Source organism: Ictidomys tridecemlineatus, chromosome X (assembly GCF_052094955.1).
Source record: "Ictidomys tridecemlineatus isolate mIctTri1 chromosome X, mIctTri1.hap1, whole genome shotgun sequence".
In the NCBI taxonomy this organism is placed as follows: domain Eukaryota; kingdom Metazoa; phylum Chordata; class Mammalia; order Rodentia; family Sciuridae; genus Ictidomys; species Ictidomys tridecemlineatus.
This window is the reverse complement of record NC_135493.1, coordinates 1,674,932-1,701,820: the sequence shown is the minus strand read 5'-3', so window position 1 is coordinate 1,701,820 and position 26,889 is coordinate 1,674,932. Positions and strand designations below refer to the sequence as shown.

The following is a 26,889-nucleotide window of genomic DNA, read 5'->3' as shown; positions in this document are numbered from 1 at the left end:
TTATTTCAAAAAAAGTCTTTTAATTGTTCAAAATAGCACAAAACGACATCGCACTATGGTAATATTGAGTCACAGGGGTTACTCTACAATAGATGAACGGGTGGTACTGTTCTCAGAAACAAGAAAAATCAAAGGGCATTTGGGAGAAGGAACAGGGGTAAAACAGTGGGACCAGGCGAGTGGGCTCCAAGGTGACTAAACGTGACATTTTCCACAGCGAAATATACTATAATACAACAAACCAGAGGCCCCAGAGGGTGCAGGCCAGAGGTGGGAGGGGCTACCCTTTCCCCTCCCACCACATCTCCAGAGATGGCAGGACTGAAGATTGGCTGTTCATTTTAAATCCTTCCATGACCTGTTTGCAACCTTTGCTCATCACCTAAAGCCTGGGTGTGGGGCAGAAAAATCCAAACAGAGCTCTAACTCCCCAAGTCTGGCCCTTTGCAGGGAGGATTGACCTAGTCTGGGGATAAGGCTACAAAATTCATGGAGCTGATGGCCAGTGTTGTTAGCTTCAGGCTCCCTCTGGGTGACACAATGCACTCTCCTGCACTGGAGAAAGGCTTCTGAGGACACCTCATTCCCATTCTTTCCCTTCAGTTCAGGGTGTCAGTCTCTCAGACAGTAATGCTGGAGGTGGGCCCACTCTCAAGCTCCCTCAAGCCTGACCCTCTAGGTGTGAAGTGCTCACCCATGGGGAGTAAGGTTTGATAGCTCACCCTTCCTTTGACCTAGAGGCTTGGGGACAGGCAAAGAGGCAGAGGGCCGGGGCTAGCAATTGGAAAGTTGGGCTGGGTATTGAACACCAGTCCCATGTAGGAGATTCCACACCTATCCTGCCCCAACTGCCCCCACCTTTTCCTCCCGAAAGATCCCTGCCAAGGATTAGCCAAGGAGAAAAAAAGTTGAAAAAAAAAAAAGATAAACATTCTGTACACAGCTAACAACAAAAAGGGACAAAACCCCACACACTAAGGCTAAAATTACAATAAAAATGTTAACTTCATCAATTTCAACTTAAAAAAAAAAATACAACAAATGCAGCAGTTGGTGATGTGGCCCCAGCCTCAAGCCAGGCAGGGCCAAAGCCAGGCTTGCCAGGGACCACTCCATGCCCCATTGGGAGATTTCAGGATTTCACAGCCGCTGCTCAGGCTACCCAGGGGGTCCTCCTTTCCCCTCCTTCTATTTCCTTATTTTCTCTTTATAAAGGGGAAGGGGAGAAGTGGGAGCATGAAGGCCTCAGGGAAGATCTGTAAGCTTCCTGTGGGCTCGCTGGGCGAGATAGGACTGGCTAAGCCTGAGGAAGGGATGGGAGGTGACTGGAAACACAAGGGTAACAAAATAAAATAGAACCAGACAGATAACCCAATTTGGGATGCCCAGGAAAAGTCTCTGAGGAGGGACCCAGGGATACCTTTCCTTGGCTCCTCTACCCAACCGCCACCCAGAACTTGGCTGCCCCCTCAGGCCAAGGGTGAAGAACCACACATGTGCAGGCTTTGAAGCAAGGGTGATGTCTACCTCCTTTGAGTTTCAATTTCTTTCCCTCAAAGGCCTCTACAGCCTGGGGGCAGGTGCTGGAGGGAAGGGGAAAGGAGGAGCGCTACTCTCCTGCTCCTGGCTCACTTATCACTTGCTGCTCTTTCAATCTGCCTTCTGCTTCCTCCCAACAGCAATGATAAAATGTGCTTTCTTTATTGTAAAAACAGACAGAAAGAGGGAGCATGAATGGTGGCCAGTGGCTGGTGAGGGTGAAGTGCGAATGCCGGGCAGGCGGGGCAGGCAGGGCAGCCCCTGATGGGTGGTTCCTGAAGCAGAGGGGGTCTGGAGAAGAATCCAGGTGCTGGTCAGCTTACTTTCACTGACCATCTGCCTTAGATTTCTTTGGAGCAGATTTCCTTGGAAAATGGAGTGGGGGAGGGGGAGGGAGGGAGGGAGAGAGAGAGAGAGAGAGAGAGAGATAGTTAGGCTCCAAGTTAGAGTCAGCAAGACCAGCAATATGGGACACCTGGTGGATCCAGTCCCAAGCCAACTGATGAGAGGCTGAATCTTACTATTTCCACCCCCCACCTCAGAGTGTTCCTGAAAGGGACCTTCTGCTTACATTTCCGGAGAGGACATAGGCCGCTTGCTGGCCGGCTTGGTGCCTGAGCTGTCTTTACTGGTTTCTAAAAGGAACATGAGATGGTGAGCAGCCTGGCAAAGAGCACGGAATGCATTTGTGATTCACCCCGCCCCCAACAGCCCTGGCCACCTCTGTGCTGCCCCTCAGGGCCCAGAACTGTGTACACTCCCCTCAGATCTCCCCAAGATACAAGTCAGAGGCCCACTGGGCTTCAATCTTGCCTCTCTTGCTGCTTTCCCTGCCCTCAGAGGAGCAGAAATACTGCCCTCTGATGGCTGCCACCCCACCCCACCCTTGCCCCCCACCCACTGGGCTCCAGACTCAGCTTGGGCTCTCTACTTTTGGGAGCATGCTTTTTTTGGACCTAGAAATCTTTGTCCCTCCCTACCATTCTACACCGTTGTGCTCCCATGTTGTAGAACTCCCATGTTGTAGAACTCCCAAGTCTAGCTTGAAGCTGGGGCCCCCTGCCCTACTCACTGCCTACCCCCATGGGAGCACTGTACACAGCATTAGCAGGAACAACTAGGGGAAGACAGGACACACAGGATGAAGAGGGGACAACATCTGAGGAGAATCCTACAGTAGGTCAGTACCAACCTCCTGCTGTACCCAGCTTCCCCATAAGCTGCCCCAAGAGCTCCACAAATGATGCTTACCTTGCAACCACCTCACTTGTGTGGCTGGGCCGTACCCCTTCTCATTGCGGGCAGCAATGCGGAAGATGATGGCGGGCTTGGTGGTGTAGTCAATGTGGGCATTGGAGAGGCTGGAGGACTGCACAAGGCAAGAGGGGCTGGGCCCGCAGTACACTCGCATAAAGGCCAGCTGGGCTGGGGTTGAGCTCTTGGGCTCGCCGCCGGCCTGTGAGCTCTGGATGGCCAGGTACACAGAGTACTCGATGATCTTGCCGGAGGTCACAGAAGGCGGCTCCCAGGTGAGGTGAGCACCGTCTGGACTCTAGAAGCCAGGACAGAAGGTCAAGCTCTGCCTTCTTCAGTCACTGAGGTCTCAGCCTACCCGGCCTATCCCCAGAACAGGGCGCCAAGAAGCCTGCAGTACTGATTGCTCCTACCCCAAGAGCTTTTTTTTTTTCCCCTAACACAATAGAGACATTCCACATCAGAGATCAAAGAACTTTAAAGGAAGAGCAGGCCTGGTGGCACATGCCTATAATACCAGCTACTAAGGAGGCTGAAGCAGGACAAGTTGTAGGCCAGCCTGGGCAACTTAGAGAGACCCTGTCTCAAAATAAAAATAAAAAAGGACTAGGGATGTAGCTCAATGGTAGAGCCCTTGCACAGCATGCACAAGTTCAATCCCCAGTACTATAGGAAAAAATAAAACATGGAGCAGTACAGAGAACTTGACACCATGTGCCTGCTCAAGGACACTAGCTGCCAGGCTACAGAGAAAGAAACTGAGGCTGGGGAATAGAAAGGAACTTTACCTTGTCACCCTGGCAATTGATGACACAGCCAGGACCAGAAGCCAGAGTCTTGGCATTCATTACCCACCAGGCAGCAGTCTCTGTCCACCAAGGGTGGGACCAGCTACCATGCTCACATCTGTGTGCACCCCCATCACCACCACCACCACCTGGGTCCTCTGCATGGATTGGGAGTTCTGTGCTTGTGCACTCAGCCGAAATTTGCTCTGCTCCCAGCAGGCAAGGGACCAATAGTGGGGACAGGCCACCCCACAGGGAGACTCACTTTGCTGATTTTAATGGCACAAGGGGCCCCTGGGAAACCAGGTAGACATGTCTTAAAGGCTGAGATCTCGCTGAAGGGCCCCCGGCCACAAGCGTTGATACCAGCAACACGAAACTTATAGGCTGTGCCTGGCTGTAGCTCCTGCTTCTTCAGTTGGTTATAGTCAGGGACAGTGCCTGAGTCATCCTAGGGAAAGAAAATGTAAAAATGAGATGAAGAAAAGAGAAGAAAGTGGCATGAAGCTCGTTGTCAAGAAGTTGGCCCTGTGGGCTGTGGGTTAAGCTCAATGGCAGAGCATTTGCCTAGTATTCAAGGCCCTGGGTTCCATCCCAGCACCACAAAAATTAAAAAGGCAGCTAGCGGGTCAGCAGAGCAGATGTCCATCTTGGGAACACTGTAGATGCATGAGAACTATGTGGTGAAGAGGAATGAGGTCACCAATGGCTGCCCCTATGTGGCAAGGAGGGATATGATGAGGTTGGCTGAGGCCAGGCACCATCAGGAAAGGACCAAAAGTTTTCACTTTCTTACTGCCTCAGGGGGAAGGGTCTCCACCTGGCCATCCTCAATGTTTACTGATCACTCAAGTTGGAGAGAAGATAGTTTCTTGTGAGCCTCAACTCAGGGCAGCAGAGCCAAATCTGCTTCTAAATACTTGCCCCACGGCCAGGATCCACTCACCCAAGGGTGCCAGCTCTTGGGGACACTTACATCTGATGGGACAGCATCATCAGGTGGCAGGAAATAGTGAGTCACCATCACATTGGTGCCCTTAATGACCCCCACATCAAACCACTGGTTCTCCTTCTTCACAGGGGCTTTGCTGGGTGGTGGTGGCAGGTCTGGCTTCTGGAAAACAAAAAGGGAGATGAGATCAGGTCCTTAGCCCTCAGGGTCTGGAGACAGTGCTGATCCCTGTCCCCCAGGGTCCCATCACACCCAACTCACCACACCCAGGGACTCTATGCCATTGGCCACTTCAGTTAGGGTAGCTGCAGCCTGTAGCTTCGCTGGGCTAGCTACCACAACTGGCTGGGGGGCCACAAAGGTGTTGGACGGAGCCAGGCCTGGGAATAAAGAAGGTATCAACAGCAACGGTTCTGGAAACCTGACTTCTCTGCAGGGCCTGGACCTCCTGAAATGGCACCCTTATGCTACCCTCACCTCCCTGTCTCCCCCTGGCCACCTTCTACCCACGTACTCTAGTACCAATTACCCCCCAAATTTCTTTCCCAAAATAACTAAGCTCCCCAGGGGTAGGGCTCAAAGCCAAGGCAGGGCCCTGCTTACTCTCAGTGGCTGTTGAAGGCAGCAGAGCCACGGTACTGGGGACGGCACCAGCCAGCTCATTGAGGCAGTTGCTTTCAATGGTTGGGTCATTGAGGCTGTCGGCTGGGGCTAGGGCCTCAGTAGGGAGATGGTGCTGCTGCTGGGCCTGGGCCTGGGCCTCCTGCAGCTGCTGCTGTTGCTGCACCAAGGCAGCCAATTCCTGCTGTGTCAGCACAATAGGGATGGTGGTGGCCTGGCCCTCCTGGCCCTCGGCTGAAAGGTGACCCAGTTCTGCTTGTGTCACAGCTGCTGCCGCCTCGGATGTGTCCATGGGCTCCCCGGTGCCTGCTCCAAGGCCAAGAAAAATACTACTCAAAAGGAACGCCAACATGCTTGTCCCTATGGACAGGGATGCTGTCCCTAAGGTAAGAGCTCAGAGACCTGTTTCTCTGATGGCTTTCATCCCACCCATACCCCACTGTGGGTTGTACTCTGGCCACTGGACCCGGCCTCCTTCTCAGTTGTTAGCTCCAGCCTGCCTGGCCAACACAGGTCTCCCCACCACTGGCCTGCCCAGGGTCCACTATACCACTCTTGCAGGAAGTAGGCCTTCTCTCCTCAGCTGACCTACCACCACCTGTCACTCAGCCCTCTATTTAAGGCTATCATTCCTCATGAGGAGTCTATTTTCTCTTGGGACTCCTGGTTAGCACCTACCCATGACAGCCTGCTGTGCGGCCTGGAGCACTGCCTGGATGGCCAGGGCCTGGGCCTCCTCGGTGGCTGCAGCCTGGGCAGCTGCTTCTGCAGCAGCAGTCACTGCAAGCTCCTCAGGGGTGAGCCCTGTTACCATGAGGGTGGTGGTGCCTGCCTGGGCCTCAGCCATCAGCTCTTGGGGAAGTGTTAACTGGTCTACTTCAGACTGTGTGGGCTGGGGTGGCTGGACCACCACAGTGGCCACTACCGCTGAGCTGGCAGGCTCCTGGCCTGAAGATGGGTCCCCTGTGCTGCTCAGATCCACGGCAGTCTGAAGCTCAGGGGTCTGGGAGGCTGACAGGACCTCGGTGGACTCCCCCATCAGGGGTGTGGAGGAAGACTGCAGGAGTTGCCGTGGCGGCAGCTGCTGGCGAGGTCCTGGTGAGACCTGGAGTTCCTCTGGGGGCTGCAGGATGTCAACAGCAGAGAAGGGCATGTCAGAAGTTTCTGTGTTGGCTATGGTCACTGTTATCGTGGCTGGGATGGGGACTTCGGAAGTCAGAGCCCCTGGGGTAGTCTCAGTCAGTGATGAAATCTTCTAGAAAGGGAGAGAAGCTCCCGTCAGAGGTGGGGAGGGAAGCCAGGACCCAGTAGTGGGGCTAAAAAGCAGGATAGCCTTTGCCTTTCCCTTTGGGCCTATAGGGTCACTTGTGATGGGCCATCTTGACCCCATGCTAAATGGGAATGGGGACAGTGGGTCATCAACCAGCACAAAGGGTACAGTGAGAAGGGTAGACCCTTGAGACCCCCAGGTCAAATTGAATTAGTCTTCAGAGGCTTCCCAGTATATAGGCAAAAAAGCACTCAAACCCCCACCATCTCACTTTTATAGGCTACAGTGAAACCACAAGCGACTGGAAACAGCTACGGAGACAAAGCGCCCTGGAATGGCTGAGAACTGTCGGACAGCTGCCTCCTGCCAATCAAGTATGGAGGCTGCCCTTTTACGGTCTGGAAAAGGAACCAGGAACAGCACTGTGCCTGGTACAAGAGCGACATCTGGTGTCTGACTCTGGAACAGCACGGGCCAAAGGGTACAGTGGATGAGGGATCCCTTCTGGCTCTTACCGGCACGGAGGGGCCTGGAACAGGTGTGGACTGTGTCACGGTGGTCACTGCCCGTGGCAGCGTGGAGGACACAGTTGTTGTGATGGCACTGGAGCTGGCGATGTTCACACTGTCACCCTGGGTGCTCTCCACCTCTCCCTGATCACTGGCGGCTGGTGGGGGATCTGTGAAGGCATAGGTAGAATGGTTGGCTTCTGCTGTCCTCAAGGGAGGACCAGAGAATGAGACAGTATCCTGGAGACACCCCAATGTGTAACTTGACACATCAAAGATCTCTCTACCTCACCCCACTTGCAGATCGATTGCCACAGCATATTAGTCTCTGGACCTTTTTTCTCCTCTGAGCCTTGGGGTCTGGGGGATATGAACATAAGGACAAATGCCTTCACTCACCTTGATTTGAGCTCATGTTGGAGGTGACAGTGGTGGCTGTGTGTGTGGTGCCCGTCTCGTGGGTCTCACAGGGGGGGTTAGAGCACACCCTCTGTGTTGGGAAAGGAGCCAGCAATGCAGCACCAGCCTGGGAGGTGACGGTGGGCACTGCTGTTGCCTCCAAGCTGGACTCCAGGGTCCTGTGGGATGGGGCAGCATCAGGGAGCAGGGCACCCATGCTGACTGACATAGTGGTGCCTGTGGAAGTGGTCTGGTGCGTCTCACAGGGTCGGCCAGCAGGGGGCTGCTGCCCACCCTCGGGCTGGCCTGCCCCCCCATTTGAGGTGGCAGTGGTGGCCGTGTGTGTGGTACCCGTCTCATGGGTCTCACAAGGCGGGTTGGAGCACACCCGCTGGGCGCTGCCTGCATTGGAGGTAGTGGCGGTGTTGGTGGTGCCTGTCTCGTGGGTCTCGCATGGCGGGTTGGAGCAGACTTGGGTCATTGTGGATGAGGGGCACAGCATAGCCTCCAGGGCTGTCACAGTTACAGTGGTGCTGGGTGAACTGGTTTGGAGGCTCTCGTATGCAGGTGTGGGGACCACACAAGCTGCACTGGGCTCCCCAGTACCTATGATGGAACGTGCCGTGGTGGGGGTGTTGGTTGTGTGTGTGTGATGCGTCTCCAACTGGCGCCCCAGGAGCACGTCCTTGTTGCTGGGGCCACTTGGCCCGACTTTACCACTCAGAGGGGCCAACTGCACAAAAGCAGGGCTGTGGACCCCAGCTTCCAGGGCCATGCTTGGCCTCAGCAGGGAGCCAGTTGAGCATGGGGCCCCAGTGGCCATCACAGTCATGGTGGTGCTGGTTGCACTGGTCTGGCGGGTTTGGCACTGGGGCTTGACAGAACTTTGGGCTCCCTCCAATGCCCCAGGAACCACACTGATCCGGACCACAGTGGGGGTGGTAGAGGCACGACGGGTATCTCGTTGCTGGCCAGCACCAATGCTGGACATGGCCGTCGTGGCGGTGCTGGTGGTGCCCGTCTCATGGGTCTCACAGGGTGGGTTTGAGCAGCCATGCTGCCCAGCCATGTTGGAGGTGGCTGTGGTGGCAGTGTTGGTGGTTCCTGTCTCATGGGTCTCACAGGGTGGGTTCGAGCAGACGCGGACCACACTACCATTCTGCTGCCCCACAGTTGAGGTCACAAGAGAAGCAGCTGCCTCCTGCCTATCACAGACAAACTGCACTTGGGTGGGCTGGGGGTGTCCCCCAAGGTTGGCCACAACAGTGGTGGTGGCCGTGTTGGTAGTACCCGTCTCGTGGGTCTCACAGGGTGGGTTGGAGCACACCAGTGTCACGGTGCCAGGCTGAACATCACCCTGGCCAGAGTCGGCAATGGTGACTGTGGCTGTGGGCTGCTCTGTAGTAGGTGAGGCCAGAATGGACACAGGAAGGTCGTGCACAGGCTGGGCCTCGACCCCACTAGGCGCTGTAATCAGAGTCACCTGGGTAGGCTGAGAGACAGGCTGGGGGAAATACAAAACCAAAAGAATTAGTATCATGAGTTACATGACTTCTCATCTGTCTGTCTCTCCCATCATCCTACATTATCACCCATACCAAATGGGACCACAAACTCTGCTCCTAACCAGCCCTGGCAAATCTGTCTCCCCTCTGATCCCAAGACACTGACTTGATGAAATACCAGGGAAGAGTCACTGCTTTGCCTCAAGGGCAATTCAAACTAAGGAAGGGGTTGTGAGACAGGGCCAGGACAGGAGAGGAGGCTAGAATAGAGTCCTTCTCAGGGAATATAATCCCTTGATGATGTACAAAGGCTATCAAGAGATTCCTCACTACTTTTAGAAATCCAACTTAAGAAAACATACGGAGAGAAGACCAATACTACAGGCACATGAAGATGAACTCTATATAACATTATAAGAGAGTAAGTATTGGCTCAAACAGGAGGTCTCACCACAACAGACTATGAACAGGACTATACATCAATAAGGAAATCACCCCCCCATGCTGCACAACTTCTGGGAAAGGGCCTAGTCCTCCCATACTTTTCACCTGGGTCACTGCTATGTGTGGTGGCACATCCTTGGGCCCCACCCTACCTGCATGGTGATGGTGGGTGTGGTGAGCCCGCCAGCGGCCGTCAGTGTGGTCTGCGCAGCTGACACGGTAATGGCGGTGGGGTTAATCACCTGGCTCGAGAGGGTGGCGATGGTACCCAATGTGGTGATGGGCGTGGCCAGGGAGGCGCTGGTGCTATGGCCCCCAGCTCCAGCAAGGCTGGTGGAAACAGTGCCCGTCACCGTGCCTAGGGTTGTGACACCTAAAGGAAGGGAAGCAGAGATAAAATGTAGCCTGCTGCTACCACTGCCTTTCCAGTAGCATCTCTCCATGGATGGGGCTAAGGGACCAGGAGCTCTGGAGTGCAGCTACTGAGGACCTGCCATCCTCCCCCAGCTGGACTATGGGGAGGTGGCCACAGGAAGCCTGTAGGGATGGAGCCCAGCCATTGTTGAGGCCCTAGTCTGTGGGCTACACACCTGTGGTACCCTTCACAACCAATGTGGTGACGGCTGGCTTGACGGCAGAGACGGTGACAGGGGTGACCAGGCGAACGCCCCCCATGGGCACGGTGCGGAGGATGGTGCCTGGCTGTCCAGGGGCCCCCTTTAGCACCACCTAGAACACCAGAGCAAAGCGCCACCAACATCACTCCCAGGCTGGCTGGACTGTGTTGCCCTTCCCAGACCTGTCAGGAGGACATGTGTGCCCTGCTGGGGTGGACTACACTAGAGACCAGGGTGAAGAGAGGGTCATGTGTACCTTACCTGTGTCACTCCTTGCTGCCCATGGCCAGTGGCAATCTTGGGGACAGCAGTGATGATTTTAGCAGGTGCTCCAGTTCCTGAAGTCATAACCTTGGTGGTAATAATGGTGATGGGGGACTTGATGCCAGGACTACTAGTCACACCTGAATAGGAGACACGGGGATGGGGGTGAGGTGGGGGGTGGACACGACATGGACATAACATGAGTTCTGTGAAGACATCCCATATCCCATCTTCCCTGGGCCCCCTTTTAATGCAGTCCCCTCTGCAGCCCCAGAGATAAAAGAACTGCCAATCAGAATCAGATGCCTGCCAGCTCCCTACAAATCTCAAAAAACAAAAAAGCAAAAGGATGCAGGAAAGAGGAAACCAAAATCAGGGTCCACAGTGTAACTGCCGCCCCCTTCTTCCTGCTTCTTCCTCATGAAGGTACTTGTCAGCAAGGACCTTCAGGAACCTGTGTCAGGGATGCCCCTACCTGTTGCGCCTGCCTGGGTAATGATGGCAGACATGGGGATGGTCTTGATAATGGTGGTCGTGCCAGGTTTGGTAGTGCTGGGGGAGACACTGCTGATGCCCAGGATGGTGGGCTTGGTCCCTGCTCCACTGGCCTGCGTGGTGGTGATGATGGTGGTAGGTTTTCCATCTGCTGAGGTCACCAGCTTCAGGATTGTCCCTGCTGGCAGGGGTCCTTTGGTCTGAAATGGGAAGCAAGTATGAATGGGTACCACTACAGGGAAAGAACGTTTGCTTTGGCTATTCTCCAATGGCAGTCTAAGTAGTCCAGGAAATGTTCTGCAGGTGATATGACTGAACAGCAGGACTCTATAAGCAACACATGCTCCTGAAATCTTCCATGAGCAGAGACATTGAGTTATCCTCATGGCACAGCACCTGTTCTTGCCTATGAGGCTCTGAGTCTAGGGATCATTTTCAGTAAACACTAAGAGCTCACCTGGATGATCTGAGTTACAGGACCCGTAGATGCCTGGCCTGTGACTGCTGAAGTCTGAACTGGTTTGGTCTGGACCACTGACATCACTTTGCCCAGATTGGAAATCTAAAAAGGAAAGGATGGAGCAGGGAGTGATCCAGAAACCAAATAAGGGCATGGTCTGGACTTGGACTCTATTGGAAGTGGACCAGGGGCAACAAGTCACCCCTGGCAGCCACCTTAGCCTGGCAGCTGTCACATGCAGCCAGGTGGTGCCCGTCACTCACCAAAGCACTGCCTCCTGGGACGGAGATGGGGCTCTTCACAAGGGTGATGGTCTTGGTGACCCCACCTACAACTGTGGTCACCACCTGGGCTTGCTGGGCCACGGTCACGGTCCCTGACTTGTGCACCGTGATAATAGGGCGGGTAGACGTGTTAGCGGCAGAGGAGACAGATGTCCCCACTTGGGCAGCTGCAGTCTTCAGCATACGAGTAGCAGGATTGCTCACCTTGAGGGACAAAGATGTCTGCTGAGCAGGGTAGAGACTGAGCTGCCATTTGGAATGCCCATGGCTCTAGCTCTGATGCTCACCACACTTCATTCCCAGAACAAAATAGACTGGTTTACTTTTCCTTTTAATGATGCTAGGGAGCAGCCTGAATGACCACATGTCTATCCCTAAGGCTGCAATACCCCAAAAAGTAACTGCTTATGACACAGCCCACACCAGTACCAATTATGGACCAATGGCTTCAAGGGTTGGTCAAAAGCCCAGAAGAAGTGATTGCTATTTTATAAGATGACAGTGACCAGAAACGCCTGGCCCTTTGGTTGCTGGCTTATAACCAAGCCCAGAAGACAGATGCTCACCATGACGGGAGAGGAGGCCACCTTCACAGTGGCTGGGAGGGTGGTCGTGCCAGGTGTCACAGCCACAGTCTTGACGATGGTGGTGCCCGCGGGGACACTCAGCACTGTAGGCGCCGAAGAAGGAGGGATTTTCTGGGTGGCAGCAGCAGCAGCTGCCAATGCGGCCATTCCACTCATCTGCGGACTGCTACCAATCACCTGTGGCAGGCACAGGGCACATAAGCCATGTGGCACCACCTGCCTCCCTGGAACCTGCCAAGGGACTCAGCAGCATCCCTTAGCTTTTCCTACTGCTGGCCCCTCTCTCCTAGCCCCAAATAAGAAAGATCGCCACCAAAAAGCAAGCACAGAAACCCCTGTGGCAGGAATTTGCAAGGCACTCAGGATCCTTAAAAAAAAAAAAAAAAAAGACAACAGAGTCAGTGCTACTGCACATGCTAACATGCACAAGGCCCTGGCTAGGTTCAATTGCCTGCAGAGTCAGATACACCTCACTTCTTATGGGCCTGGGTCAGACCCAGCTGGCCACATTCTCCCTCAAGCTATAGGACAAGGAAGTCCACGTTTAAAATGCCCTGAGGATCACAAAACAAGTTAGGTTCTTTTGAAGCATTAACTTATTAATTCTCAATCCTGCCAGAAATCTCACCACCAACATTTTACACACAAGAAAGGCATATGATACATGGTACAGGAGCCAGCTGGGATCCAAACCCATCAGAGCTCTATTTATTCTACTTGGTCACCAGAAAGTCCCGCTCCCATTCCCTTAGCCCTGCCCAGTGACAACTCCTCACCGTCCCCTGGGCACTCTGTGTGGGCACAACCATTCGCACACCGGCAGGCAAGGAGGTCACAGTGACAGGGGCTTTCCCAGCCTGGCTGGCAGGCCGCATTGTGACCAATGGGGTTCCTGTTGTAGCCTGAGGACCAGTCACTTTGAGAACAGCAGGGACACCTGATGAGAGAAGGTGTTGGCCATCAGCAAGTCACCTTCCACACAATGTCCCAGACCCTCTGTATTTCAGTACATAGACCTGAACTACTCCTAGACCGGTCTGTGGTCTGTGGTTTGCTTTGTGTGTGGATCTTCTGTGCCTTCTGGCAAGTTCTCTGCAAGCAGGATAGAGCTTTCTCCTCCCCCTCAACCCCTTGCAATAAGCCCAAAGTCAATGGCTACTGGGCTGTTATTTAACAACCCTCATAAACCAGGGCAGTGGCTCCTACTTATGTCCCTAGGGATATGCCCCTGACCCCGCAGCTTACCTTGAGTCCTGGCTGCAGTGGGCACAGAAATGGAGCTGCCTGGCACTGTCGGCAAGACCTGGATGGTGGTGGTGGTCGGGGGTGCGGCGGCAGCCTGGGGCAGGAGCGTGATGCCTACTTGGGTCAGCGGCTGCACAGCAGGTGCGGCTGCTGCTGGGGCAGGGCTCTTGGGAGGGTTGGCAGGCACAGATGGGACTGGATTGGGTGTGGGGGAGGTGGCAGTAGCAGCCGTGGCAGGAATGTCATATTTCTGGAGCTGCAGAAGGTAACTGTCGGCTGTTGCCACTGCCCCCCAGCTCACCTCCAGGGAGTTGGTGTTGGCTCGTACCAGTTGTACCCGGGCCGGGGGTGGTGGCTTTTCTGTAAGAGAACACAGCTTCTAAGATGAGAGGAGCAGGAAGCTTTAGGAGTGGGATTGGTGCCGACCCGGAAGAATGGTGCCTTACCTGTCTCCAAGTACCAGAGGTCCTTGCAGCAGACCTGGTTGTTCCAGGCCTTCCGGTAGCCATCGCGCCCACTCCAAATATACAGGCGGGTGTTGATGGCAACTGCACAGTGGCCAGCTCGAGCACGAGGAATGTTGTCCTCCAGTGTGTCCATCAGGATGGTCTCCCAGGCCATGGTATCTAGGGGTTGGCAGGTGCCAGAGGTTAACAGGGAGGGTAGAGGAAACCCACCCCTTTCCTAATTCCCAGCTGCCCCTTGTCTTTTTATTGTTAGGGATGGGGAATAAAAACCAGAAAATTGTCAATGCACTAAATTAAGAACAAGCAAACTCCATACACCAAAAGCACCATTAAAAAAATATGATGCTGGGTGCAGTGGTGCACACCTATAATCCTAGTTATTCAGGAGGCCAAGACAGGAAGACATTCCAAATTCAAGGCCAGCCTGGGCAACATAGCAAGACCCTGTCTCAAAAAAATAGAAAGGGCTAGGAATGTAACTCAATGGCAGAGAATATCTGGGTTCAAACTCCAGTAGAGAGAGAGAGAGAGAGAGAGAGAGAGAGAGAGAGAGAATGAATTGTTAGAAAACTATAAGTGAAGGTTTTGCACATCAAATAACACATGTGCCAGAGAGAGACAGAGACAAGGGGGATCATGGTTTATGAGAAAAATTGAACAGAAAGGCCTTAAAACAAAAATGTACCCTTCAGTCAACATAAACCACACAGTACCTGGCAGTTTGAGTTCTGTGCCCACTGCAACTGGGGCTCAGGGTGAACCGATGCCAAGGGGTGGCCAGTGGGGAATTCCTGCCACCCAGCAGGCTGGCAGAGTCTATATGCTGATGGCCAGGTTCCAGGAACTTGAGCACCACTGGGGTTATCTACACTGATATAGCCAGAGTGGTGTGGCAACATCTGATGGCAACTTTACCTCTAGACATTTTTTTTCCTTTGAGATGGGGTCTCACTATGTTGCCCAGGCTCAAGCCACTCTCCTGCCTCAGCTCTGAAGTAGCTGGGACTACAGGCACCACATACGGCTGGCTACCTACCTCTAGGTGTTAATTACTCTTTGAGTGCACTTGCATTTGGGTGAAAATGGTGAAAGGATACTCATAGGAGCAGGATCACAAGTTCTGGCGTCACAACAACAATTCAGAAGAATGCAGCTGCTTACTGTGAGGGGACATGGAATGATCTCCAAAATGAAAAGTGCCAGTGCGGCCCTGTGTACAGCAGGCTACAGACCTACAGTTACTGCCTTTGTGTGTAAAAGAGTCCCTATAGCGGGGGCACAAGAAACCACCCATGTGGCTGCCTGAGATGTGGGGAGGCTCTGCACCAAATACACTTTCAGATGTCAGACCATGTACGAGATGACACTATTGAAATAATGAGAGAAGAGCACTGCTTTGGAGCACTCTACCCAGTGGGTACTTCTGGTGGTTTCTAAAAGGAGCCATGGGCCCAGCCTCACTCCCCGCACACCCCACACAGCTCTCAGGGCTGAGGAGGGTTAGCCTCTCCCAGGCCACTCCGAGCCCGAGGAGGCCATACCCAGGTTGAGACAAGCCAGCGTGTTGGTACACTTCCACTCCTTCTCGTGTGTGGCCACTTTGACATCATCCATGACGAGAGGCACCCAGCCACCAAACACATACATTCTGAGAGGAGGGAGGGAAAAGCAGGAGAGGATTGTAGAGGAGGTGCCAAGCTAGAGGCCACCTCTTCTACTCTGGAAGTTCCAAACATACTCAGTCTTCTAGATCTCCCCAGGAGTCCCCCAGGGCACACAAAGCCTTTAGATAGCCCTCTCCTACCTGGTGGCTCAGTTCTCACAAGAACTGCGTCACCTCTCCAGCAAGAAACCACTGTTTTACTCATCTAAGACTCACCTTAGTTTCCATCGTCCCTAGATTCCCCTTAGGACCTTGGCATTCAAAAAGATAACTACTTGTGGGGAGGATCAGTACCTTTGATGGGATAGAGCCTCACAGGCCCAAGAAGGATCTCAGGCTGAGTTTTGTGGGCAGGACCCTCCATACTGAATTTATCTTCTCTGGATCCCCCAGGGTTGTAAGGGAAAAACGGGGCTACTCAATGCCAACCCAGCCAAGAAGCAGCCTCCTTGGGCCTTAGGGACTGTCACAACAAAACTGACCAGGAACCCTTCAGAGTGAGAACAATTGCAGGCCAGGAAAGAGGAAAGTAGCCACTCACTTGTTTCCTATGGTAGTTGCAGAGTGAAGACTGCGAGGAAGGGGTGCCACCCCACTGAGACTGGGCTTATTCCATGTCAGCGTCTCTGCAAAGATGAAAGAGAAAGGATTACCCAACACTGGACCAGACACAGAGGATATTCCCTGGACTTGGGCATGGCAGGTGTGACCTAGTACAAGAACTGCATCCCTGACCTTACTATAAAGAGCTCGCAGAAGGCCCTCTGATTGTTACCCAAACAGCCAGATTCTAGTATTTTCAGAGTGATTCTGATGATCCCAGCAAGACAATTTCTTTCAAAAAGTATTGAGGACCTCCCACGAGGAAGCAATGCTTCTGGAGCTGGGAAAGGAAGGCTGAACTCCCCCCTTCAGCCACTCTCACTTCCTACCCTTCATGCTCTACAGGCTGTGTTTTGGTCTATGCTGATGATTCTCTCACACTGAACTGTTTGAATGCTGAGTCTGATCTATGGGGCAACACAACCAATACCTACTCTCCCATTGGCAGACCTTCCAGAAATCTGTATTGGCAATCTTTTCCTAATCACCCCTGATGCCACCACCTGGCTACCAGACCAAGTATCCCCCAAAAAGCTTAACAATCTGTGGACATCCAATTTTACCACAACAGCCAGACTAGGCTGTATTAGTCACATGTAGACTAACGACTCCTAAGTCAACAAGCACTAATGCTACCCAAATCAAGAGTAATTCCAATCGAGAAAAACCTAATCTCCTTTCTTATTCTCCTATAAGCTAGCTAAAAAACTCATCAGACTAAGCCTTACCTTCTTAAAAAGAATATCACCAACACAGGACAAAGATACCGGCTCACAAACCTAGAGACTATCAAGTGTCCTACCTTCACCCTGTCATAAGGAGTGGAAAGAGCTAAAAAGGACACCACCTCCCTGTGAGCCCCACCTCCCTGTATGATGATGGCAGCCCAGACCAAGTCTATTACAGCAGCAAGGGCTTCCTTTTTTTTGAGAGAGAGAGAGAATTTTTTAATATTTATTTTTTCGTTTTCGGTGGACACATCTTTTTTTTTTTAATGTGGTACTGAGGATCAAACCCAGCGCGCCCCGTTCATGCCAGGCAAGCATGTTACCGCTTGAGCCACATCCCCAGCCCAGCAAGGGCTTCTTACCAATATCCAGGGTCCAGAGATCTCCGAGCCTGCAGCCACTCATCCCTCCATAGATCACCAATTTGGATTTCTTATTGTCTTTTTCTGTGTAGACCACAGCAGTATGTGACTCTCGAGGTGGAGGCAAGACTCCATAAGTGATGGGGATATCCCAGGCTACCACTCCAGAGCCTGGCCGTAATTCCAGGATATATAAGTCATTCAGGTACCTGATGAAGAAAGATCAGTTAGTGAGCCTCAATTCCACATGCTAGAGGCCTTGCTGGGTACGTATCAGTGAGCAGCAGACTCTTGGGAACATAAAGGGGGCAAAGTCTGTGTGAACTCCAAGTTGTTCTTTTACCCTTGCCCTTGAGGAAGGTGCTGCCAAAAGCTTCTGAAGGCAAGCCTAATTGGAATAGCAGGACAGGGTGTGAGGCCACGTGGTCTCACCGAGTTCAGACCCAGCAGCAGGCCCCTCCAGGCTGCTGAGCTCACAAAGCTGAGCATTATACAAGGGCCTCCTAGAGCAAGAAGGGGGTGTTGGCCTGGGACTACCTCCAGACAGAAAGGCCCTTGGCCACAGGCCTTGGAAAATTCCCATCAGGAAACTTGTAGGCAGTGAAGGATGAGAGGGAAAGCACCAATTCTAAACTGAGTCTGAGGTACAGGGACCAGCCCAAGGCAAAGCAGGCTTCCACCTCCTCCCATGAGGCCTACTCATAGTTTCAGATTTCAGAGTAGCAGAGTTCCTCAGAGAGCACTCAGTGCCAATCTCTCATTTGACAACCCAGCACAGGAAAGACACAATGCTGCAGTGGGCTTAGCTGGCCTATCTGACTTTAGAATTCCAGAGAGCCCTCTATCTAGGCAAGCAGACCCACCCTGGTGGAGTTCTGTAGAAAAAAACAAGTGTTTTTTACCTTGGAATGTTGTTCTTGGGGTCCTCGCTATCGTTGGCCAGACCCCCGAATAGGTAGCATTTGTTGCCCACAAGGGAGAAGCTGTGCCCAAGGCGAGGACATGGAGGGGGCCCGTTTTTGGGCGTTTTTGCTTTGAGTCTCTTCCACTCCCACCGGCTTGCCTGCAAAAACAAGACTTGGAGAATAACTCCTGGGATAAGAGGCCTCAAGTAGGGAATCTGGGGCAATTTATGGTGTAAAGAAGAAAAGATCTCTTCCACTGCCTTGCTCATCGTAAGCCCCCAATCCACCAATGTAAAGGAGCAGTATAGGAGGTCATATGGAGACTAGAAGGCAGTATGAAAACGCAGGTCTGTGAAGAAGGAAGGTCCCAGGGGCTCTACACCGTTACCTGGAGCTCGTAGAGATCGTTGCTGTATTTCCCGTACTCCACCATCCCACCAAACACCAGCAGGCGAGTACCATCACATACGAAGCCATAGGCAGCGCACCCCGGAGGGATGTCCCCTCTCACAGCCGGGATGAACCACTGGTTGGTGGCTGAAGAACAAAAGAAGTAGAAGTCAAAACACCCAGAAGCTTCTAGAATCTGAGCCTGATTCCTCATATCCCCCAAGTCCCCCAACCTTCATATATAGTCAGAGAAAGGAGAGGCTGAGCCAGGATGCTATCCCTTGGATGCTATCTACTTCCAGTCACTCTGGCCAGGCCATCTGCCAGAGCCCAGGACTTCAAATTACTACACAACTGCCTGTGACCATCCTGCTTCCCATCAAGGTCATCTTGGCAAGCAGGAAGTCAATGGCCAAGACAATCCATCAGCTTCTGGGAATCTGGGCACTGACTCTTCCCTATCACTAGCAGGATCATCACAATAAACTTCTGTACTCAAATGTCCTCTCTGAGCCCCACGCTTCTCCTAGAAGCCTACATTTCTCTCCCTGCACCACAGGGTCAAGATAGCCAGAACCCATGGCTGTCTCTTTGCAATAAAACAGCAACTGCTGCAGGCCTATGCCTCCCCTCTGTGCAGGCAGGCGAGGGAGGCCACAAACCAGCCTCAGCTAGCCGGCAGGGGAGAGATGGGGGCAAGAATTGGTCTCTGCTGACCTCCCGGGCCTTGCTGTCTGCTCTGACTTCCCCGCTGTTCTCGTCTCCTAGGTGATGGTCCACAGGCTCAGTGGCAGCGCCAGTACCCCTCCCCCACAACCACGCCTACGCCTATGCTGCTCCAGAACATTCTGAAGCCAGAGGTGGCAACCGCAGCAGAGCGTCTATGACAGAAGCTTCTCAAAAGCCCTTCACACTTCTGGCTGGGGGGGGGGGGAGAGGCTACCAAGAAAGAGGGCAAATCAAATCCCATGCACTGCTTGGAACCCCAGTGCATAACAGAGTCTTGAGTGGAAATGTGCTTTTTCCTAGACTGCCTGGTTTGTCTGGCTCCTCAATTCAGGCTCCCATGTCCCCTACATCTGTGGTGCCAGGATTTCTGAGAAAGTGCTGGGGAGCTGGGCACAGTGGCACATGCCTGTAATCCCAATGACTCAGGAGGCTAGGGCAGGAGGATCACAAATTTGAAGCCAGCCTCAACAATTTAGTAAGACCCTTCTTCAAAATAAAACAAAAGAGCTGGGGATGTAGCTCAGACATTGAGTACCCCTGGGATCAATCCCCAATACTGGGGGCAGGGAGAGAGCAATGGGGGAAATATCCTTCTATATGACTTGTTAACCAAAAGAGGCTGTCCCTCAGAGAATACATCAATCTCTCTCAAACTCCAAACTGAGGAATAGTTCTAAATCTGATTATGCGCCCCAGTCAGTCAGATCTCAGTTCCAGGGAATCACCTGGACAAAGGCTGAGTCAAGACTGTTCCCCTAGGCAGAGTGTGGTGGTGGTGCCTGCCCGTAATACCAGTGAGTTGGGAAGCTGGGGCAGAAGGATCACAAGTTCAAAGCCAGCCTCAACAACTTAGACCCTGTCTGAAAAAAATTAAATTTAAAAAGGCTGGGGATGTGGCTCAGTGGTAAAGCACCCCTGGGTTCAATTCCCAGTACCAAAAAATAAAAAAGGACAGAAAAAAAGAAAAATGGTGGTCTCCATTAAGAGCTGACTTGGAGGGGGGTCAGGTGGGGAGTTGGTCAGGATATTCCTGTGGGGAAAAGTGGGATGCTTCTGAGGTCCAGTCCAGGCTGCTCATTGCTTCTCAGCCTGACCGTTCATATTGAGATACCATAACAGAATAACAAATATACATTTAATGGGGATGAAAAGTGTTGTGAGATTAGGGAAGAGGAGGAACAGTAGTTTTTTCTTTATTCAAATACATTTAAGGAAAGGGGGCTGGCCATGGTCATTTATACAAGTGCCACTACATCCTGGATAACCCACAATGTGCTCCAAGACTCCACAGGCAGCACACCATTGTGCCCTGGGACACGCCTGAGGGAACAGGGCCTCCCCAGACCCCACAAATGCCACAGGTGGATTGGAACAGCTGCCTGCTCCTCGGCTGTTCAGCTGAGTCACTGGGACTCCAGGCTGCTAGCACTATGGTCTCTGTCATCTTCCTAAGACAGGTGCAATGTTTTATCAGCTCTCTGCCTCATTCTCATTTCCAGTGCAAATGCAAACCAAGAAAAGCAGGAGCTTTCAACGCCCAGGCAAATCAATGCTGTACAAATGAGAAGAGACAGCCTCCCAAAATCCAGGCAAGAAGTTCCTTCCATCCAAGTTATCAGGATAAAAGCCAACAGAAGCCTCTGAGGCCACCTCAGTCCATCCACCTCTCTCGGTTGATAAAGGGACAGGGCCCAGAAGAAGTGACTCACCTGAGGTCACAGAGTAAACAGAGAGACAAGAACCTGACTGACTGAATCTGATCTATTTGTGTCCACCTGAGGATCTAATCTAGAGGCAGCCATTGGCTACCCCCCCCCCTCACCAGAACACCCTTGTGCAGAAACAAGTAGGTAGAGAAGCATGGACCAAGGTTTGGGATGAAAGCTAATGGCTAAAAGGACCAGCCCACAGCTTTCCCATCACAGGGTGGTCAGACACAATTGACCAAGTGAGAAGGGCTCTGTGATGCCCCAGGGTCTCTGGATCACCAGCTCCTTCTAAGTGACCCAAGAGGTGATCTTGTTCTAGAACATTCCAGGCAAGGCAGGACCCCTCCCCAACTCCCTTGGAGAGAGTATGTCAGGGAGTGCAGTTCCTGGTAGAGACAGAACACAGGCTTTCCTCATTTAACCCATAAGTCCCATTCCACCCCCTGAAAGAACACAAGCAAGTAAGCTCTTCTCTCCATCTTTTAAACCAGACAGCTGCTCTCAGCCATCCCTCAATCACCTGGGGGTATCATGTAACCCAATCCTTTGGCCCTTCAGTTTGGATATGCCCTGGCATGTCACTGCCCTCCAGGCTCGCTCTCACCAGACAGGGGAATTTGGGGAAAGGAGGCCACCCTCCTGCAGGATCTGATGTGATATGAAACACTCTCCCCTCTTCTCAGCTAAGACTGAAGCCCAGCTTCTATTTGCTCTCCCACCCCTCTTGGTGCGTTTGCCAACTCCATCTGTAGTTGTTGATGCCACCAACTAAAGACTGACACCCGTGCATCAGGGCAGAAAGTGAAGTTAAAGGAATCATCTTCCTTTTTGTTCAATCTGTCACATCAGAGCATTTCCGGTGTGGCAGGCCCTGTGCTAGGAGGCAGAGAGGAACCACATCCTCTATTTCCCATCTTATAGAAGGCTGTGCACCCTCTTCCAGCAATGGGAAGAGCTGAGAAGCAAGCCCAACTCTTGAGAGCAAAGCAAGGGTGATGGAGGGCACAAATGGAAACGAGGGGACATCTGAGCCAGGCCTTGAAGGGTGAACAGGATTTCCCGGCAAATGAAAGTAGCAAGGCCAATCAGGAAGTGACTGCAAGAGCCTGGTAACAAGTGAGGAGGGTCTGGAATGGAAGGGCAACAGATGTGTTACCAGCTGGAATAAGTGACCAATTAGGTACAGGGACAAAAGAAAAGGGGGGCATTCCTAAGATGGTGGCCCATAGTCCATAAATGAAGAGAAAAGTGGCAGAACAGTCAAGAGTGAAGGTCGTGCTCCTGCCCAATTCTGCCACCAGCTGGGGGGTGACCCTGGAGTTGTCACTTCCCCTCTTGGACCCCAATTTCCTCATCTACAGAAACAAGGAAGTCTCATTAGATATTTTTTAAAATATTTTATTTTTAGTTATAGATTGACACGACATCTTTATTTTTTACTTTTGTCTGGTACTGAGGATCGAACCCACTGCCTCATGCATGGCAGGCGAGCGCTCTACCTCTGAGCCACAACCCCAGCCCCTCATTAGATATTTTCTAAAGTTTCTTCGGCTGTACTGTCTACGTCACTAAAGCACTACCGAGGCAAAAGTAGCCTGTGCAAGCACTTGCTATCATATCTCTCATCAGGTACCCCCAACCTGGCAGGCTCTAAATCCTTTGGCTCAGAGCCTCTGGGTAATCTGCTTTGCCTCATGGAAATAAAATCCCCTGAGGAGCACTCCTGTAATCCCAGCAATTTAGGAGGCTGAGGCAGGAGGATCTGAAGTTCAAGGCCAGCCTTAGCAATTCAGGGAGACCTTGTCTCAAAATGAAATTAAAAAATAAAAAGGGCTGGGGATGTGGCTCAGTGGTTAAACACTCTAGGTTCAATTCCTGGTACCAGTCAAAACAAAACAAAACCAAACAAAATCCCAAAGACAAGGACGATAGCTACTTTAAGACTCCCAAAGGCCAGTCAGGTGTCCCTCAGCCACTGTGGTTAACTGCCACCAAAGAACCAAAGAGAAAAGCCACATACTTTCTCTCACATGTACACAGGTACCTACCTTCAAGTGCACACACTCCACCCCATGCCCATCACCCCAGGTCACTGAGCTGACCAAGACACTGGAAACTGACCCAGGCAGTGAAAAGCCCATACACACACCATGAAATGACAAGGATTGATTCCAGACTGGCCTGCTCTCCACAGGAGCAAGTCTGTTTGAGGGCTGATCCTGTGCAGGGAAAAGTGCAGAGGCAGAGGCATATGAATGTGCCTTGACCTCAACTGAAACAAAAGGAAACAAAACCAAGGTGAGCAGGAAAGGGAGTTGTGGGGGCAGATGGGTAGCCAGAACTCTGGGGCACCAAGTGCTAGGTACTGCCCTGGGCCAGCGGCTGAGGAAGAGCACTGGGCCTGCTAGTTGCTCTTGAGAAGTTGCCTATCCAATTGACCCTGAAAGTTTCCAAACTGCTTTCCGGGAGGATTCCAGGACTCTGCTCTAAGCAGCCCTTTGGAAGGCTGACTACATTCTAATAGCCTACCTATTCGTGCAGCTTGATAAGGAATTAATGCCAAAGTGGTCAATTCATTTTAATAAATTAAGGAACTTGCAGAGGCCCCAAGGAAGCCAAGGCAGAGGCCTGCAGTGGACTTTGGAGCTGACTGTAATTAGGCCCCTGCCCTACTTTCTAAAATTGCATTTCCCTGCCAGGGAGCCTACTCCAGGCCTCAGAAGAAAGTCAGTACAAGGAGTCAAGAAGGTGCTGTTCATGGCGAGGGCATCTCTAAAAACAGCTCTACCACCTGAGAAGTTGTATCCCTGCCCTTGGCCTTAGCTTACTGGGCTAATTCCTGCCACCACAGCTGCCCAGACTGGCATAAGCACCACAGACTCCCCCTTCTGCAGAGCCCAAGAGAAAGGCCCTGCTCTCTGGAGGCAACAGGTGCTGAGAAACAAGGAATGCAAAGGATCACCAGCAACCCACCAGCCTTTCAAAGTCAAACTGGTAGGGGCCAATAATGTTAGAGGTGTTGAGGCCTGTCTGTGTTCTCAGTAATGGTGGCCACAGAGGTGGGTGGGGGGATCCCAGCCCCCAGTCAGAAGCCCCATGCCAAGCCTCACTCCCCACGTCACTCCTACACACTGCCAACTTCCTACCCCCAGAGCAAGGAGGTGATGGGCGCCAACCAAAGAAACAGCAGTCTGGCTGTGCCTTGTAGCCCATCCTTGAAGTTGACAGGAAGTTCTGGGACCACCAGAGCCTGGGGAGTATGGATCCCAGTGAAGGGGAGGAGTGGGCAGACTCAGCACTGCAAGATGCACCTCCCGCTGCTGTGGAGGCACTTCCTGAAGGCCACTGCAGCTGCAGGGGCTCTCTCCTCCAGCTCTCATCTGGGACTGCATCCACAAACCTGCAAGACGGCTCACCTTTCCTTCAGGGCAAGACGAGGGCTAGGAGCAGTCAGTGGGCAAGTTGGGCCCACCCTTGTGCTAGGTGTGCCGAAAGGGGCCAAGAGGCTTCCACAGGGGAAAGATGCGACAAAGCTGTGGTGGAAAGCAGCAGGCTTTCCGCCCCAGAGACCAGGCAAGGAAGGCTTCCAGGCAAGGGACAACATGTGGCTCCCACGAGGGAGGGGGCAGAGGCCACCGGTGCATCAGTCATGCCTGCAGATAAAGGCGCCTCTCAACTGACAAGGTTTTGGGGGAGACAGAGAGAGAGGCATAATCACTGCCTCGATCTCACAGAAGAGGGGAGGCACAGGGCTACCTGGTGAGGGAAAATGGATCCACCTCATCAACTGCAGGGCACCAGTTTAGGAAAAAAGGCTATTTGCGGAGAATAAAATACTGCAGAACTAAATGCCAAAAAGGGGAGGTGACACAGCCACGGTTCTATTGGTCCCCAAGGCCCCAGCGGCATTACCCAGGAGGCGGTGTCCAGCATAGCTCGCAACCCCCCCACCCGCGCTGGATTAGGCTCCTGAAACTCTGCCCCTCAAGAGCGCTTCCCTCCGGCTCTCCAGAGACAGAACGGATCCATAATCCAAAAATTGTCATTTCTCCTGAATGGGCATAGACATTAGGGATGAGGAAGAGCGGAGCGAGCGAAAGAGGGGGGAGGACTCTGGCTGCGCCAAGGGGACACCTCCGCCCGCCATCCAGCCGGCGGGGGTAAGGGCGTACGTCTGAAGTCACCATCGGTGGCGACACCACCTCCCCCTCACCAGTTGACTACAGGGTTTCTCCCAAGTAACGAAAAAGCAACCCTCAAACGCAGGAAAGTCCGGGGGTGTAAGAACAGGGGGAAGACGAGGAAAACGAAGAGAAGGCAGGTAGTGCAAAGGAGAGAAGAAAGCACATCAGCGAAGGAGACGGAAAGATGGGACGAATGGAAGAGAGAAGAGGGAAAGGAAGACGGAGGAGGGCAAAAAATGGGGAGGGAGGGAAGAGGATGGTGAGGGAGGAGATGAAAGGAGGGAGGAGATGGAAGGAGGGAGGAAAGAGGAGGGAGAGGAGATGGAGGGAAAGATTCGAAGACCCAGCGGGCTTTGCACTCACCCGTGTTGTACACGTGCAGTTCGTCCACTATCCCTTCGTTGCCGCCACCAAACACCACGATGAGCTCCTTGATGGCCACGGCACGGTGGCCGTGGCGGGGTCGGGGCACCGGACCCGACCAGCCCACCACTCGCTTCCAGCGGGGTTGCAGAAGCACCGCTGGCGAGTTGGCGGGCGACACGGCCGAAGCCATAGTTCCAAGAAAGGTGCGGTGGGAAGAAATCACCAAGCGGGAAGGGAACCCCTCAATTCCTCTCACACACCCCCCCTTTCGCCTAAGGCAGCTCTCACGGAGAAGCGGTTCCTCACACAGCGGTGGACGACTCCATGGAGGCCGCCATCTTAACTACCCTCCTTCCCTTTGGCTCTTCCCCTTCTTCTCGCTCGCCCCGTCTCCCCAAGAGCTTCCCGAAACTGTCAACTACCTAAGCCCGAGAAGCTGGTGGCCGTCGAGTTCCGCCGCCCTGACTATTTGTTCGGGTGCTCCCGCTTACAAGCTCGGGCGGGAGGCCCTGGGAGCCGCCATCTTGAGCCGCCTCTCTCTCCTCCCTTCCTCAGTCGTAGCCCTCCCCCGCCGGAAATGGCGGAGCCCCGGCCCGGTTCCCACACCCCCAAGTCCCCAACACTGGCCGGCTTCCGGGGCGGGTGGAAAGGAGCCACAAGCGCCGCGGTCGTCTCAGCCCCGCCGGCGCTCAGACCACAATTGTGGGAGCCGCCATCTTGAGACTGTCCCGCTTCCCCGCCTAGCACTTAGTACAGCTGCCGCTCCCGAAACACCCCCGACTCTCCTAAGGAATGGAGTCACGCCGGAGGCCAGTGGAACCAGCTTGAACTCTCCGGGGCGGCTCCGAGGCCCGCACCGTACGGCTCGTGAGGTCTCGCACCTCTCTGTTGAGTCCGCCTCCGCTGCTCAGGCTGCGCCTGCCGCCCTGGGAGCCGCCATCTTGAGACTAGCTCCCCCTTCCCCCCTATTCTCTTCCTCCTTGGTCAGTTCTTCTACTGCAGACAAAACGCAAAGCAGCGTCCAATCCTCGCTTCCCTCCTTATGACTCCTTCCCACAGGAGCCGCTCCAAAGAGCCAGAGTTAGGCCCCGAAGTGGCAACTGTACGGCAGGAGGAGCGGTAACGGCAGGGCGCTCATGCCTCCTCCCTGGGAGCCGCCATCTTGTGTAAAGAAGTAACAACTAAACATGGCGGCGGCGGTCGGGCGAGGGGGTGGAGTCTGGCGACGTCACCACTCCCCCGCCTTCACACGGCTTCGCCTCTGGGCTCAAGCCTCTTAAAGGATCCCTGCGCTGCCCTGCGGCGGGAAGTGGGGATTGGTGCCGCTGTGCATTCGGCTAGGGCTCTAGCCTCGTTTGGGTTAGGTGCAGACTCATCCCACCCCACGACTCCCCGTGAGCGTGCCTCCACGCCTCCGCCCTGGGAGCCGCCATCTTGCCACTTCCCTTAGCCCGGCCGTCCCCGGGCGTCAATAGCGACTTTCAGCACAAAACAAAGATGGCGGCGGCATCTGGCGATGCCCGGATGAGAATGGTAACTCCCTCAGACTC

At 53.3% G+C, this 26,889-nt stretch overlaps 1 protein-coding gene across 8 annotated transcripts; it reads right to left on the bottom strand.

Annotated features, from left to right (window-relative positions):
* Hcfc1 (host cell factor C1) lies at positions 1-26,786 on the bottom strand. Of its 8 annotated transcripts, none has more exons than XM_021720440.3 (26): positions 25,337-26,783; positions 18,350-18,498; positions 17,959-18,119; positions 17,057-17,265; positions 15,905-15,989; positions 15,242-15,348; positions 13,680-13,859; positions 13,234-13,593; positions 12,765-12,925; positions 11,968-12,165; positions 11,381-11,605; positions 11,115-11,219; positions 10,638-10,857; positions 10,160-10,302; positions 9,872-10,010; positions 9,434-9,654; positions 7,333-8,836; positions 6,940-7,103; positions 5,833-6,406; positions 5,137-5,463; positions 4,795-4,913; positions 4,558-4,695; positions 3,847-4,032; positions 2,791-3,091; positions 2,111-2,174; positions 1-1,904 (listed from the first exon to the last, which is right to left on the bottom strand). In XM_021720440.3, the coding sequence occupies exons 1-26, from the start codon at positions 25,527-25,529 to the stop codon at positions 1,865-1,867; spliced, it is 6,273 nt and encodes a 2,090-aa protein (XP_021576115.1). In that variant the 5' UTR covers positions 25,530-26,783; the 3' UTR covers positions 1-1,864. The 8 variants fall into 8 exon arrangements, 7 of the variants coding, with proteins under 7 accessions (XP_021576115.1, XP_077890174.1, XP_005340681.1 ...); XM_078034048.1 differs by having other exon boundaries at positions 5,137-5,460; XM_005340624.5 differs by having other exon boundaries at positions 5,833-6,409; positions 25,337-26,782.
* Positions 26,787-26,889: the final 103 nt, after the last annotated feature.